This window comes from Pollachius pollachius, assembly GCF_949987615.1.
Source record: "Pollachius pollachius genome assembly, chromosome: 1".
NCBI classification, from domain to species: domain Eukaryota; kingdom Metazoa; phylum Chordata; class Actinopteri; order Gadiformes; family Gadidae; genus Pollachius; species Pollachius pollachius.
The window spans coordinates 24,248,335-24,264,952 of NC_136934.1; the positions used below are offsets into that span (position 1 = coordinate 24,248,335).

Consider the following 16,618-nt stretch of genomic DNA (forward strand, 5'->3'; position numbering starts at 1 on the left):
TAAAGCACAGGTAGCTATTTATAGCACAAGTAACTATTCATAGAACAGGTAACTCTTTATAGCACAGGTAACTCTTTATAGCACAGGTAGCTCTTTGTAGGACAGGTAACTCTATTTAGCACAGGTAGCTCTTTATAGGACTGGTAACTATAAAACAGGTAACTCTTTAAAGCACAGGTAGCTCTTTATAGGACAGGTAACTATAAAACAGGTAACTCTTTAAAGCACAGGTAGCTCTTTATAGAAGCTGTAGCTCTTTATAGGACAGGTAACTATTTATAGAAGATGTAGCTCTTTTAGGACAGGTAACTATTTATAAATCAGGTTACTCTTTATAGCACAGGTACCTCTTTATAGCACAGGTATCTCTTTATAGCACAGGTATCTCTTTATAGCAAAGGTAACTCTTTATAGCAAAGGTAACTCTTTATAGCACAGGTATCTCTTTATAGCACAGGTATCTCTTTATAGCAAAGGTAACTCTTTATAGCACAGTTAGATTTTTATAGCAGAGGTAACTCTTTATAGCCCAGGTAAATATAGCACGGGGGGAACTCTTTGCTTTATAAACACACTGAACACTAATGTAGCCCTCCCTCTAAATTACAAAATTGTCTAACAGAAGCATTTTTAAAAGGCTTTTCATTTTAAACTGGTTGTTTGGTGTTGGATGATGATAGTTATGTACCTCTCCCTCCCCCTCTCATCAGTCCAAGCGGCGGTCGCAAGGCGTGTCTCTGGACTCGGTGTACCACAGTCTGAACCGCACCGTGCTGTTTCAGCTCTGCAGGCCTCACAAGACCGTGGCCCAGCAGGTGGCCTTGCTGGACGCCCTCAGGGTGCTCACGGTCAACCGGAACCTGGTGTTGGGGCCCGGCAACCACGACCAGGAGTTTATAGCCTGCCTAGCTCACTGCTTCATCTGTCTGCATACCGGCAGGTAACACAAGCAAACACACATGCACGTACATACTTATTACACAAACATACACACATACATACATACACGCTTGCACATGAATTGGTACAAACATATGTATGCGTGTGTCTGTGTTTAGCGGTGTGGAGGGTTTCGGTCTGGAGGCAGAAGCTCGCATGACCACCTGGCATGTGATGATGCCGGCTGAGAACCAATCAGACACAAGCAGTAACCAGGAAGTCAGTGAAGGTAGCTCTCGCACACAGCAGGACACAGGTGTTTGTTTGGTGCCATTAAGCATTTCACCAGGCCTCACCTGTGTGTGTGTGTGTGTGTGTGTGTGTGTGTGTGTGTGTGTGTGTGTGTGTGTGTGTGTGTGTGTGTGTGTGTGTCAGGCCGCCAGCTGCTCCTGAAGGCGGTGGCCCGTGTGTGGACCGAGCTGATGCACAGTAAGCGAAGCATGCTGGAGGACATCTTCAAGGTGTCCCTGCCCTCCAACGACCGGGGCCACGTGGACGTGTCCACCGCCCGGCCCGCCCTGGAGGAGCTGGCCCTCAGGAGCTGGCAGAACCACCTGGGTGAGGGGACACTCCATGCATACACTCCATGCATACCATGCACACACATATAGACACACTATCGACACACACAATGGTTGAGTTGTCAATGCATCATGTGTCATGTATTTTGTTCCCAAAAAAGATGATGTGTATTACATTAAGTTGTTTCTCTCACTCAGCCCAAGAGAAGAAGCTGATTGGTCGAGGCGAGGCCGTGACTCCGGTCAGCCAATCAAAGCTGTCGAGGGTCAGCAGTGGGTTCGGTCTTTCGAAACTCACTGGGGTCCGTCGCCACAAGAAAGACCCCAGCCTCAACAAGAACCAGCTGTCTGCCCAGGTACACACACACACACACACACACACACACACACACACACACACACACACACACACACACACACACACACACACACACACACACACACACACACACACACACACACGTTGTTGGTATTTATGCATGTTGTTGTGTCACCAGGAAACCTTCCAGTGGATGTTTACCCACATTGCCGTGGTGAGAGACCTGCTGTCCATACAGTTTAAGGAGCATCAGGAGGTAACACATACTACACACTACACTACACACACTATATACACTACACACTTCAGACACACTATACACTACACTAATACTACACACTATATACACGACACACACACACTAAATACACGTCACACACACTACACACTATAAACACTACTCACACTTTAAACACAATACACACACTACACTATTAATATACTACATCCACACTATATACACACTACACACAAATTGTAATAGATGGAGCGTCAGGAGGAAACTGACTACACAACATATAACTACATAGTAAACACTAGACACACTACACACACACACCCAGTACTAGTAGCATCAGGAGTTAACACACTACACACACACTGCATACATGTACACCACAGACTATAAACACTACACACACATGGGGCCCTATTTTAATGGTCTGAAACGCAAGTGAGAAGCGCCAAGTGCAAGTAGCTTTGTGGGCGGTTCTATGGCGATGTCGCTAGTTAACCGGACTCTTGCGCCCGGCGCAAATCTATAAAGGGTTGGTCTGAAGTAGCCTAATTACCCGTAGGTGTGGTTTGGGCGTAACCTGCAATAAACCAATGAGAGTGCCAGCTCCCATCCCCTTTAAGAGCCATGAGCGCATTTGAATCTGACGAGTTGATATTTTGACAGCGCGTTAACAGTCTCCGATGAGACAGATGCACATGGATTTCAAACTTCAAATGGCTCAGTTTATGGCCAAATAATATGGCCTAATTCACACATGGAATAAGGTTTTCTTCCACAACTTCCTCAAATACATTTCGGCAAAGAAAACTTAACACACATATGATATGCGGTAACTGTGGTTCTATTTAATGATATACGCAATACATTATAAACATCGTTTCTTCAGTATTCAGTATTGCATGCATTATCGTTATCGACTTGTGTTCCTAATATGCATGTGTCCCCCCCGTTAATATACATTGCCATGGACTGTATTATGCGTTACGTGTTTAGTTTGCGTGTGTTTAAACAGATGGACGCACACACGCGTGCCCGCATTCATTAATTCTTTTACACATACACACATGCGCTCGCATTCATTCATTCTTTTTAACACTCACTCGCGGTAAAACAATGTTTTCTCACGATCAAATACTCATCAATCCTATACCTCTCCTTCCAGCGACAGCAGACCTGTCTGAAGTACGTGACGGAGGAGTGGGCAGGCATCGAGTACGAGCTGCTTAGAGAGCGGGGTCTCTGGGGCCCACCCATCGGCTCCCACCTGGACAAGTTTGTCCTGGAGATGACGGAGGGGCCCTGCCGCATGAGGAAGAAGATGGTCCGCAACGACATGTTCTACATCCACTACCCCTTCGTCCCAGAGCCGGAGCCCAACCCCCCCAACTCCACACAGGTACTGTCCCCAACCCCCCACCCCCCCAACTCCACTCACTTAACACACCCTTACCCCGACCCCGTCCCCACCGAGAACGCCCCTCAATAAGTGTGTGAAACAGCCCGTTTGCGCTCAAACTTTACTTTCGTAAGAGACTGCGCAGTGGGCGGTGCTGAAGTGCAGAAGCCCTGCCTCCCGGCTACCAAAATGTTTACAACTTCTTGGGGTGGGAATTTACAGACAAATTCGCAAAGCGTTCGACTAATCACATCGGAGTGGGCGTGCTGACCAATCACAGCAGACTGGGCTTCTCGGGAGGAGGGCCTTAAAGCGACATGATACAAAACAGACCGTTTATGAAAGACTCTGAAATTGGTTTTGCAGAAATTAACAGTATGAGAATAATAAGGGCTATTTGTAACATACAGGCATGTTACCCTATTCTAGTAGTACCCCCAAATGCATATTATTAACCCTAAAAAAGCATAATATGGGATATTTAACACCGTATGTGTAGATTCAGAAGCCCCAGCGGTACCGGCGTGCCATCAGTGCGGACAGTAAGGAGTACTACATGAGGCTGCTGTCTGGAAACCCTGGCATGTACCAGCACTCCCTGGAGCCCAGCGCCCCCGGGGAGACCAACCACACAGAGCCCGAGCACGGAGAGGACACCATCGCCAGGGTCAAAGGTCAGGACATTGTTATACATATATCACCTTAAAGTGTAAATTTAACCCAGGGTCTTTTTCGGCATGAAGACCCATAAAATAAGCCCTCCAGACACTATTTCGTTGATAATCGAGTACAGAGCTTGCCCGTGAATGCCCGGAGCAATGTTACAGCCCAAATGGCTTCCATGTTATTGGCTAGGGGAAGCGCGAACACTTCCAAATCAAAAAGAAATTAACCACTAATATTGCTCAAAATACACATAAAACAAACATAAAACATCCCTACACATAAAACAAAGCATCAACAACTTAGTTAGCGTACCGGCAATTTATTAAAAAATACTGTTTTCCAAGTCTGTGCCTTACCGGTAGTTTCATGTTTCCAGAAAGAAAACACAAGTAGATTACCGGCTACCGTAAATAATATAATAGAGGCGCCAAAAAATGTTAAACAGACAAGTATCAAGAGGGGAAATTGTTAAGTTAAATGTGTTGGTGCTTTATTATAATATTTACGGTAGCCGGTAATCAACTTGTGACATTTGGGCTGTCACATTGCTCCGGGAATTCGCGGGCAAGCTCTATAATCGATTATCAACGAAAGGGCTTATTTTATGGGGTCTTCATGACGCAAAAGACAATTGGGTTCAACTGGTTTCAATCAGTTTTGGGTACATATGTTTCCAGTTATGGTTGCTCATTAACCAGCCTTAACCTTTTACCAAATGGTCTGAGCAAGTCTAGTCGAGGATTTTTTTAACCTGTTGCCACTGGTTTGAGCAGGTAATACACCAGTTTAAACCTTTAGCTAAGCGCAGGTCATAACCAGTTTTAACCAGATGTTACTCATCTGACCAGGTCATAAACCAGTGGAACCTGGTGTTACTGTTCTGGACGGGTCATAAACAAGACTTAACCTGATGTTCATGGTCTGAACAGGTCATAAACCAGTGGGAACCTTTTGTTACTGTCATGCGTAGACTATACACTAGTTTTAACCTGTTGTAACTGGTCTGGACGGGTCATAAACCAGTTGTAACCTGATGTTCCTGGTCTGAACAGGTCTGGTCAAGGCTCCTCTGAAGCGGTCGCGCTCCACGGCGGACGGGGGAGACGAGGACAGCCAGGACCTGGCCCAGGACCAGCTGCTGGAAACAGGAGGACCTGAGGAGGAGGAGAGGACCGACAACACCTCCCTGCTGCGCCTCCTCGAGGAGGGAGAGAAGGTACGGCCTGCGAAGGGAGAGACGGAGAGAACTACTACTACACTGTCACCATAACACAACCCTTTGTCTGGGACTCACTTAGAAGATTACCTCTTGTTATAAAAAACTGTTACCTAAAGACTTTATTTAATCATTTGTAAATTACAAACCGGCATCAGATTGTAAAAAAACAGCTCATGTTGTGTAAATATATTACAGATATCTCTGACTATAGAATAGCAATGGGTGCCCTTTAAAATTAATTATTACATAAACAACTCCTTACAAATGTATTCGATACTTGTATAGATGTAATAAACTGTAGTGTGTTCTAAACATACTAACTCCTATGTGTTTAAATACCTCCAGATCCAACACATGTACCGGTCTGCGCGGGTCCAGGGCCTCGACACCAGCGAGGGCCTGCTGCTCTTTGGGAAGGAACACTTCTACGTGATTGACGGATACACCATGACCGTCTCCAGGGAGATCAGGGACATAGACACCCTGCCCCCAAAGTTCGTAGACCTAGACATAGACCCTTACCCCTGAGTATAGACCCTAGACCAGGGCTATTCAATTACAAATTCAGTTGGGCAAGATTTTCAAAACAAGAAATTCAGTTGGGCAAGACATTTTAAGCAGCAAGTAATGACACATTTTGGACCAACACAAATTAATGTATTGAAAAACACAAGCGTTTTATTAATTGTCACATCTGAAAAATTACATTAATACATCTTTGGTGAAATCTGACCTAGGCAAAACTCTGAAAACAAAATAGTGCACAATATTAGGCCTATCAACAGCCAGTTTCCTTTTTGAAACAAAATAAAATAAATATTTGTCATATCTGACCAATAAGCAAAACACAAGGTGCATTAAAAACAAAATAGTGCACATTTATAGGAGGTTTCCTTTTTTAAATAAATTAAATAAATATTTGGGTCACATATTAAAACAAGAATATTTCCTCTTGGGATCAATATGCCAAAGTGCATGAAAAAAACAGAACTAGGCATATTAAAGCTTAGTAAACAAACCCAAACAAGGAATAACTAAGTAGCTTAACATACATGAATACTTTGTTCCTCACTTGGTTGCACATCCTTTTGTTGCTATGTATGCAACGGTTTCACTGCTGAGTTCTCAGTGGGAGAAGTGACATCTTTTGTTCTGAATGAGAGAAGTGATTCTGGGCTCATAAGATGTCAATGCAATCCCAAGGCATTCGTGAAGTGTACTGTCAGACAGTGAGTAACGAGAGCTGCTTTTAATTGAGTTCATGTGTGAGAAGCTTGATTCATGTGTATGTTGAGCCAAACATACTTAGCACGAAGACTGCTACTCTCTTGACGTTAGGGAACTGATGTGGGTTGACATCAGTCCAAAACCTGGCAGGCCCGTTGGTGCGCAGCTCCTGCCATGGTTAAGGATGACCGCATGTCCACAAGTTCGAGAATGAATTTCCCCTTGTCAATGGGAACGGCCACCTCCTTTGCTTTGGCGGATAAAGCCCCTTCTATTGCGACAGTGAACGGGTCTCTGGCAAAACACATCACCTCTGTTGGCAAAACAAGTCCATCCAATCGACCAGCAAAGTTTTCTTTTAACCTTGCAACGAAATCTGTCATCACAGCGGTTATGCGTGCCGGGGATGAGATGCATTTGCAGAACGTCGGAAAATGCAACATTCGGCCTGGGCTCAAGTCAGTCCCGAAAAGATCCAGTTTGACTTGGAATGCGCGCATCTGTTCCACCAGTTCAATGACAGTTTTGTCTCTGCCTTGTAGTCCCACATTTAAGTCATTCAGGTGTTTGAATATGTCACTGAGGAAGCAGACATCGTCAATGAAGTTGTCATCCAGCATTCGGTTCAAGTTTGTTTCAGCCTTTTTATGCTTGCTGCTGCTGCGGTGGAAGGCTGTGATTTCCTCTCTTAGATCACAGAAACGCTCGAGCGCTTTGCCTTTGGACAGCCACCTGACGTTGTTGTGCAAAAGCAGGTTGTATGCGCAAAACTGAGCTCCCCGCTTAGTTTTGCGCACAATACCGTCTGATGCACAATGCAGTGTAGGGATATCATTTGAGGTGCAACAGCGGAACAATGTGCAGCCAAACCATAACAATTCCCTTCATGGATGGAGCCCCATCCGTTACAAGCAGCCACACACGTCTCATATCAAGGCCATTGTCTTCAGAAAAAGTTGAAATCTTCTCAAAAAGTACCTCGCTTGTGTGTCATTTTAACGACAGTAAGCTGAGCAGTTCTTCTCTGAAACATTTGCTGTCAAAAAACGGACATATATGCACAGTTGGGCGGTATCCCTCTTATCTGTGGACTCATCTTCTGCTGTAGACATGACATCAGCTTTCTTCAGGTCTTACAAAAGCGTTTCGAACACATCAGTAGCAAGAAGTTGAACCCTGCGAATATTTGAGGTGTCTGACAGGGGTACGTTTTTAATGGCAGAGATCACGGTTTTTACTTAGTCGTCACTTATAACCTCATTCAGGATGGCCAGCATGCACTCTTTCACGGTTTCAGAGTCTGTAAATGGCCTTTTCTTTTTTGCCAAGATCCATGACACACGAAGGGAAGCTGCTGTAGCTCTCTCTTGGGCCGTGCATGTCCGCATCATAGTAGCACAGCTCCGGTTGTAAGATGCCAGCAAACTGCATCTTTGCAGCCCTCTCCTGAGATCCCTCGGGAAAGTTTGAGCGGAAAGTCGGGTGTTTATCAATGTGGTGTCTCCGCACGTAATCTTTAAGTAACACAACACACTCATTACAAGTTAAGCACATTGGTTTGGCGTTTGGTTTGGGCGGCAAAATGAATAAATACTTGTCAGTCCAGGTTGGGTTGAACCGACGGTTTCAGTGTCCACTTGGCGTTTTTGAGTTGACAAAGACATTTTAGATTAGACGACTCACCTTCAATCACTTTCTTGACGGACCATATACATATGAAACACAACAACGCGTGGAATTGAGGGTTGAATGAGGCTAGATTCCTGTTGCTAGGTTACGCTGAGTGTTGCATTCACGGTCTGTACTACTGTAGGAATTTCTGAAGCCAAGCCTCTATTTATTTATTCATTTTTAACTTTTCTATGCACTTTTGGGCCACTCGGAAGGTGGGCTGGGCCACTCGGAAGGTGGGCTGGGCCGGATGTGGCCCGCGGGCCATCATATGAATAGGCCTGCCCTAACCCCTGAGTATAGACCGTAGACATAGACCCTAACCCCCAAATATAGACCCTAGACATGGACCCTAACCCCCAAATATAGACCCTAGACATGGACCCTAACCCCCAAGTATAGACCCTAGACATGGACCCTAACCCCCAAATATAGACCCTAGTCATGGACCCTAACCCCCCTCTAGGTGACCTTAGTAGTAGTAACACAAAGTAGATAGACGTGTAACTTGGTGTGTGTGTGTGTGTGCGTGTGTGTGTAGCTTGCATGAGGCCATCATCCCCCGGGGTGCGCGGCAGGGCCAAAGCCAGCTGAAGAGAACCGCCAGCAGTTTCGCCTACGAAGACATCAAGGAAGTACACAAGAGACGCTACCTGCTACAGGTACACACAACTTACACACTCCTGAATAACTACGGTTGTTTCTAAATGACAACCTTTTGCTAGACTGCAGCGGTTTCTAAAGAATTAGTCAAGGTCTTTGTACACCAACTCCAACATAAGGTGCATAATTACCCATTCATATCTTTGACCCTTTGAAACCAAAACCTTAAAATGTCGCACTACAATGATCTGTAAATATATTAATCTGAGCCTGGTCAATTTCTAAATTAAGCGGATCAGTTAAAGAATGAGGTGATCAATAGGATATGCCCAAAGATGTCCATGTGACCCAGCTGCTGTAACCGTTTAGATGAATGAAATGCATGGCTGATGAACATTGGGGCCTGTGCTGTGTGAGATGTAAAGATGATGTCAGATGTAAAGGGCTGGAGCATCTGGTTTCTATAAGACTCACCATCTCTTGGTTCTGCAGCCCATGGCAGTGGAGGTGTTCTCAGCAGACGGAAGGAACTACCTTCTTGCCTTCCAGAAGGGAGTACGCAACAAAGTCTACCAGAGGTACCAACACTCCATCAGACACCAAGCTTAGCTCCTCAATGTCAGAAGGTGTGTTTGATGAAATGTCTGACTGCTGCTATGTGTTCTATGTCACCCAAGGTTCCTGGCGGTGGTGCCATCGTTGGCTGACAGCTCTGAGTCGGTCTCAGGCCAGAGACCCAACACCAGCGTAGAGCAAGGGTAGGCTGCAGGCTAACCACTTTATAGAGAGCCAGCAAATTAGCAGCTTTGTAGAGAAGTGTTAATGATAGCCACTGTTTAGAGGCGAGTAATGCATCCGTTACAGAGGGGAGTAATTTAAGCTGTTACATGGAGGTTAGGGACTAATGCTTTCAGCTACATGGCAGTAGGTAGTAATACAATACGTCATGGTGGTCCATAATGACAATAACGTTCTGTTTGTTCTGTGTTGCGGTAACACAGTTCTGGCCTTCTCAGCACCCTGGTCGGGGAGAAGTCTGTGACCCAGCGTTGGGAGGTAACCCCCAACTCACACTCTAGTCACACTCTAGACACTCCTTAAACACACCGAACTCTCTTCAAACACTGTGTGTGTGTGTGTGTGTGTGTGTGTGTGTGTGTGTGTGTGTGTGTGTGTGTGTGTGTGTGTGTGTGTGTGTGTGTGTGTGTGTGTGTGTGTGTGTTCCAGAGAGGCGAGATCAGTAATTTCCAGTACCTGATGCATCTGAACACGCTGGCGGGCCGCTCCTACAACGACCTGATGCAGTACCCCGTCTTCCCCTGGGTGCTGGCCGACTACGACTCACAGGTCTGTAACACACTAACACACTGCAATCATCCGACTCAATCGAACACACTGCACATTTAACATGAACTAACACACTGCATACATTGAACGCAATTTAACACACTGCTCAGAGATTTATTTTGAGGTTATGAATTAAACCTCATAATTTAGCAGTTATCAAAGCCTTTTGGTTATGCTGAGAACAAATGAAGAATCCAATCATAATTGGCGTAGCCACAAAAAAACTCAAAACTGCATAACCTAGCTCAAAAAATATTTCTGAGTGTGAAGTAGCAAGTACCTTCCTATAGTCCAGCTCAACACAGTGCCTTCTGGGGTAGTAGAGCGTGCGTTTTGTGTTGGGGGAGCAGGAGTTGGACCTGAGCAACCCGGCTACCTTCAGAAACCTGGCGAAGCCCATGGGCGCCCAGACGGACGACCGCCTCACCCAGTACAAAAAGCGTTTCAAGGACTGGGAGGACCCCAACGGTAAGACCCTCCCCTTGACCAGACTGGGAGGGGCCAGCAGTAAGCCCATCCCCCAAATAGGCTGGAAGGTGCCAAACAATAAGCCCCTCCCCCAAATAGGCAGGAAGAGGCCAAGCAATAATCCCCTCCCCCAAATAGGCTGGAAGGAGCCAAGAAATAATCCCGTCCCCCAAATAGGCAGGAAGGAGCCAAGCAGTAAGCCCCTCCCCCAAATATTCTGGAAGGCGCCAAGCAATAAGCCCCTCCCCCATGTTGACATGCTGTTTGCTCTGTGATAGGGGAGACGCCAGCTTACCACTATGGAACCCACTACTCCTCCGCTATGATCGTAGCTTCGTACCTGGTCCGCATGGAGCCCTTCACACAGATCTTCCTGAGACTACAGGTCAATACACTTCTGATACATTTATTATTATTTTTCTATACATATGTTATGTGTCCTATTCTTTAAATGATATCCCTTCTTAACAATAACAATAATACATTTACAGACAAAACTTCTTTCACATCGTTGGTGGTGCAGTATTCCTATTTGATATGATGTATATGGTGACTTGCAGGGCGGTCACTTTGACCTGGCGGATCGCATGTACCACAGTGTGAGAGAGGCCTGGCTCTCTGCCTCCAAACACAACATGGCCGACGTCAAGGAGCTCATCCCAGAGTTCTTCTACCTGCCAGAGTTCATGCTCAACTCCAACAACTTTGACCTGGGTACGACAGAGTAGGAACACCACACAGATGACAGATGGACACCCAGACTGGCAGACGGACAGAAATAGATTGGCAGAGAGATAACACAACAATATGTTTGATGCGTCTTAGCAGGAGAGAGTAGTGTTTTAGTCGCTTTGGTAGCTTAAATGTAGGGTTTGGGTGTTATAGTTAACTGTATGGTTTGGGTGGTATAGTTAACTGTATGGTGAGGGTGGTATAGTTAACTGTATGGTGAGGGTGGTATAGTTAACTGTATGGTGAGGGTGGTATAGTTTACTGTATGGTTTTGGTGGTATAGTTAACTGTATGGTTTGGGTGGTATAGTTAACTGTATGGTTTGGGTGGTATAGTTAACTGTATGGTGAGGGTGGTATAGTTAACTGTATGGTTTTGGTGGTATAGTTAACTGTATGGTTTGGGTGGTATAGTTAACTGTATGTTTTGGGTGGTATAGTTAACTGTATGGTTTGGGTGGTATCGTTAACTGTATGGTTTGGGTGGTATAGTTAACTGTATGGTTTGGGTGGTATAGTTAACCGTATGGTGAGGGTGGTATAGTTAACTGTATGGTTTGGGTGGTATAGTTAACTGTATGGTGAGGGTGGTATAGTTAACTGTATGGTTTGGGTGTTATAGTTAACTATATGGTTTGGGTGGTATAGTTAACTATATGGTTTGGGTGGTATAGTTAACTGTATGGTGAGGGTGGTATAGTTAACTGTATGGTTTGGGTGGTATAGTTAACTGTATGGTTTGGGTGGTATAGTTAACTGTATGGTGAGGGTGGTATAGTTAACTGTATGGTTTGGGTGGTATAGTTAACTATATGGTTAGGGTGGTATAGTTAACTATGGTTGGTGTGGAAAAGTTAACTGTATGTTTAGGGTGGAATAGTTAACTGTATGGTTAGGGTGGTTTAGTTAACTGTAGGATTAGGGTATATATGTGTACATAGTTATTAGATTGTGTGCAGGGTTGTGATGTTGTGTTGTTTGTCCTCCAGGAGCGAAGCAGAACGGCACCAAGCTGGGAGACGTCATCCTCCCTCCTTGGGCCAAAGGAGACCCCCGCGAGTTCATCAGGGTCCACAGACAGGTATTCAGATAGACAGACAGACAGGTAGAGGTGTTCAGACAGACAGGTAGACAGACAGGCAGAGGTATTCCGACAGACAGGTAGATAGACAGGTGGAGACGCAGATACCGACAGGTATAGGTATTCAGACAGACAGGTAGAGGTATTCAGACAGACAGGTGGAGATGCAGAGACAGACAGGTATAGGTATTCAGACAGACAGGTAGATGAGACAGGTAGAGTCCATCATATACACGGTTAGATAAATAAAAAGAGGTAGACCAGTAGACCTGGTTTTACTAGTGTAGGTGTAGAGTTTATATGGAAACCAGTATGCATTTGGACCAGTTCAAATATAAACCCATTTTGGTTCAGACCAGTTTAGATGTCAGAAAGAATACATTTATACCAGGTGAGATGTAAACCAGGTTAGATGTCCACCAGTTGGGGTTTCGACCAGTTGAGCTGTAAAACAGCGTGTGAACCATTCTGGATACAAACCAATGACCCCCCACCCCTCCAGGCCCTGGAGTGCGACTACGTGTCGGCCCACCTCCACGAGTGGATCGACCTGATCTTTGGCTTCAAGCAGCAGGGCCCACCGGCGGTGGAGGCGGTTAACGTGTTCCACCACCTGTTCTACGAGGGCCAGGTGGACATCTACAACATCAATGACCCCCTGAAGGAGACCGCCACCATCGGCTTCATCAACAACTTTGGACAGATCCCCAAGCAGGTACGGCGACGGGATCCACTGGGAGGCAGAGGGCTGTTTCTGTGTGTCTGCGTATTAGAGGGCGGCATGTGGCTTAGGAGGTAGAGCGGGTCGGCTGGTAACCGGAGGGTTGCTGGTTCGATCCCTGGCTCCTCCTAGCTGAGTGTCGAGGTGTCCCTGAGTGAGACACCTCTCCCTGACTGCTCCCGACGAGCTGGCTGTCGCCTTGCGTGGTTGACACCACCGTCGGTGTGTGAATGTGTGTGTGAGAATGATGAGGGAATGGCAATATTGTAAAGCGCTTTGAGTGGCCACTGGTTAGAACAGCGCTATAGAAATGCTGTCCATTTATCAATGTTGTGTGTGTGTGTGTGTGTGTTCCAGCTCTTTAAGAGGGCCCACCCCCCCAAGCGTGTTCGAGGCCGGACCAACGGAGAGCCAGCTGGCCTTCCTCTCAGCTTCTTCTTCCATCACCTTGACAACCTGAGGCCCTCGCTCGCCCCGCTCAAAGGTAAACTGTGGGGACTGATACTGTCATAGTGTTCTTATGTTATAATGTTATTATAATGTATTTTATCATGTTGGATTATATTATATGATACGTTATCAGTACAGAGCTTAAGGAGCCATTAGGACATATGTTATTCACTGATAATCAAGCATAATATATTATATTATCATTACAGAGATGAAGGAGCCAGTAAGACAGATCTTGTCTACTGATAATCCAGTAGCATTATTATATAATATATTTTAGTATATGCTACACGTGAACCACCTAAGATGGCGCAATTTAATGGTTCTCTATCTCGGGATATTGGGCAATATCACATGGTTGAGATCTCAATCTCGGGATATTGTTTTCGTTGCATGACGGTCGTCTCGTCACGCTAATAAAAAGCGAATAAACCGCTAATAAAAACAAATAAATCCCGGCAATAAGTGTTATCATGTTTATTTTTGGAGTGTTCACATGTAGTATATACACCTCAGGCTCTGTGAATAGTGGGGAAAAGCTATTCCCCACTATTCACTTCGCCTTCGACGATTAATTGTTAAATATTATATGTTCTTATATTATCATTACAGAGCTGAAGGAGCCAGTCGGACAGATCGTGTGTACTGATAAGGGCATAGTGGCGGTGGAACAGAACAAGGTTCTAGTCCCTCCTTCTTGGAGCAAAACCTTTGCTTGGGGATACGCTGACCTCAGCTGCCGCCTCAGCAACTACGAGTCAGACAAGGTCCGTTTCACATGACACACTGAGTGTTCATCACATGACCTGTGGATAGAATACCACATACATCAACCGTTTACCATTGGCTTGTCATATCATGGCCACGATATTATTCAAAATGGAAAAACTAGCGGGTGTGCACTAGGGCTGTAACGATATGCATATCAAAACCGAAATCGCGACACTCAAAGCCACGAACCTGTCTCGCAGTGTGAGAAGGCAGAAGCACGACACGCCCTTTCTAACTCCCCTTATCCTTCAAGTCCAGATCCAGCCACGTGATATGAGCTGTTAGAGCCAGGGTTTCCGTTGTCCGGTAATAGAAAATTAAATGTCAGACAAAATTGTATCTCTCCGGTCAAATTGTCAGATTGAAATTTGCTAATAATCTGTCTAAATAATAGTCTGCTGACACCGCTCCTCTTATCGATGCCGTAAGTCTGCGACGAGATGCCCTCGCTGTGATGACAGCGCTCCGTGGCTACGGGGGATTGCATTTCTCCACAGCCTGCGAAGTCCTCATATGCGATATGAACAACATTTATCCAGAGTGGGCCAAGCGCGCAAAAATAGCCTGTGTGATCCCTGTCTCTAGTGTTTTGTGTGCTTTGACCGGCAGTTGGTTTGCTTATAGGTTGGAATGAAGCGGCCACCAATTATTGACAGGCTGGGTACTTTATTCTACCGGACTTGTTTATTTCTTCACTAGACACACACGCTACCGCTCACTCTCCTGCTCGTCAACTCACTCTTTGACGTCACTCTCTCTCACACACACACACACACACACACACACACACACACACACACACACACACACACACACACACACACACCTGCCATTCTCGCACACACACATACGATACTCGTAACACTAAGCCTCGTTATTGCGAATCAGACGTTCATGTTTTTTCCCATCTATTTGAAAGTTAGGCTATTAAACATGTTGCATTCTATACGGCCTGATTATGTCATTATTTAAGGTACATAGTCTAATAAGAAGCGATAATAGGATATTTGACCGAAAACGAAACCTATGCAGGTCACTTTGACTGGCACCGTTTTTTCTAGCGGGAATGCTGGTCAGTGCTTCCAAACTATTCAAATGACTATTATTTATTTGACATTAATATTTTCAAATACATAAGCCTAAACCACAAAACTAGTTGGGGGTTTTTGCCTACCTGCAAGCATCCTCCAACTGCAATCTTTGGTTATTTATTTATTCATTTTGCTGTACTTTAATAGTATTCTTTCTGTTCAAATCTGTTCAGTTTTCCAAATTATTTGTTATTAAGTGTTACATTAAGGTAATTGTTATATAAGTGTTGTTTGAATAAAATGCTTTTTAAATTTTATAAAACCGTGGGATGTATCGAACAGTGGGTCAAAAATCGTGATACAAACCGAATCGTGAGTTGGTGTATCATTACAGGCCTAGTGTGCACATATACCCTGTGAAACTGCTGTCGTACACCTCAATTTCGACAGGGTACGATATATAGTCGCTTCAATGTGTGAGATTTTTGTTTAATGCCATAAGTCTTGGTGAGGCGAGTGGCAATCATTCACATGCTATTGTTGACTGATTGCAGGCAGCAGTGCGAACAGGCCTTCTGATTTAGTTTGAGGTATATCAGGGACTTGGTTCTGCTTGAAACTAACCTCTGTACCCCCGCGGTTCTAGGCGTCGGTGGTGTACGAGTGTTTGTCTGAATGGGGGCAAATCCTCTGTGCCATATGTCCGAACCCCAAGCTTGTCATCACCGCCGGCACCAGCACCAGTATCTGTGTGTGGGAGATGGGCACATCCAAGGAAAAAGCCAAGTCTCTCACGCTAAAGCAGGTAAGAAAACCATCCTCTACAGGTAGTCCAATATTCCATATTGTATTGTCTTGTAAGATATTTTATGGGTAAGGTTTTGGCCAGTTATCTTAAAGTGTAACAAAATGTATTTAATGGCCAGGTATTTTTATAAGTAAGATGTATTAATGGGCCTCATTACGGAAACTTCCTAACTCTGACATCCTATCCTATCTTAAGATAGTAAGGCATTTAGTGGTTTTGGTATTACAGAAGGAGGTTTCCTAACTTAACTTAGGAAATCTTATCTTTTCTTAAGATAGGAATTTAGCCATTACAGAACTGTCCTAAGTTAGGATTTTTTTAAGTTATGATCCCTAAGTTAGGTGGCCATACACCCTGTCAATAACTGAAAGAAATGGCAGCAGCACTGCTAGTAGGTCTGTATGACAATGA

At 45.0% G+C, this 16,618-nt stretch overlaps 1 protein-coding gene across 2 annotated transcripts in view; it reads left to right on the top strand.

Annotated features, from left to right (window-relative positions):
* The window catches only part of wdfy3 (WD repeat and FYVE domain containing 3), a 70,052-nt gene that overhangs the window by 39,559 nt on the left and 13,875 nt on the right, over positions 1-16,618 (top strand). For both annotated transcript variants that reach the window (XM_079741709.1, XM_079741710.1), the window contains 22 exons: positions 711-940; positions 1,059-1,168; positions 1,315-1,497; positions 1,659-1,816; positions 1,958-2,035; positions 3,180-3,413; positions 3,913-4,087; positions 5,132-5,295; positions 5,644-5,792; positions 8,738-8,858; positions 9,292-9,377; positions 9,477-9,557; positions 9,801-9,855; positions 10,027-10,146; positions 10,497-10,614; positions 10,893-10,999; positions 11,175-11,328; positions 12,335-12,426; positions 12,929-13,141; positions 13,505-13,631; positions 14,210-14,364; positions 16,046-16,204. In XM_079741709.1, coding sequence (XP_079597835.1) covers positions 711-940; positions 1,059-1,168; positions 1,315-1,497; positions 1,659-1,816; positions 1,958-2,035; positions 3,180-3,413; positions 3,913-4,087; positions 5,132-5,295; positions 5,644-5,792; positions 8,738-8,858; positions 9,292-9,377; positions 9,477-9,557; positions 9,801-9,855; positions 10,027-10,146; positions 10,497-10,614; positions 10,893-10,999; positions 11,175-11,328; positions 12,335-12,426; positions 12,929-13,141; positions 13,505-13,631; positions 14,210-14,364; positions 16,046-16,204 — 3,069 coding nt within the window. The remainder of the gene's footprint in view (positions 1-710; positions 941-1,058; positions 1,169-1,314; positions 1,498-1,658; positions 1,817-1,957; positions 2,036-3,179; positions 3,414-3,912; positions 4,088-5,131; positions 5,296-5,643; positions 5,793-8,737; positions 8,859-9,291; positions 9,378-9,476; positions 9,558-9,800; positions 9,856-10,026; positions 10,147-10,496; positions 10,615-10,892; positions 11,000-11,174; positions 11,329-12,334; positions 12,427-12,928; positions 13,142-13,504; positions 13,632-14,209; positions 14,365-16,045; positions 16,205-16,618) is intronic.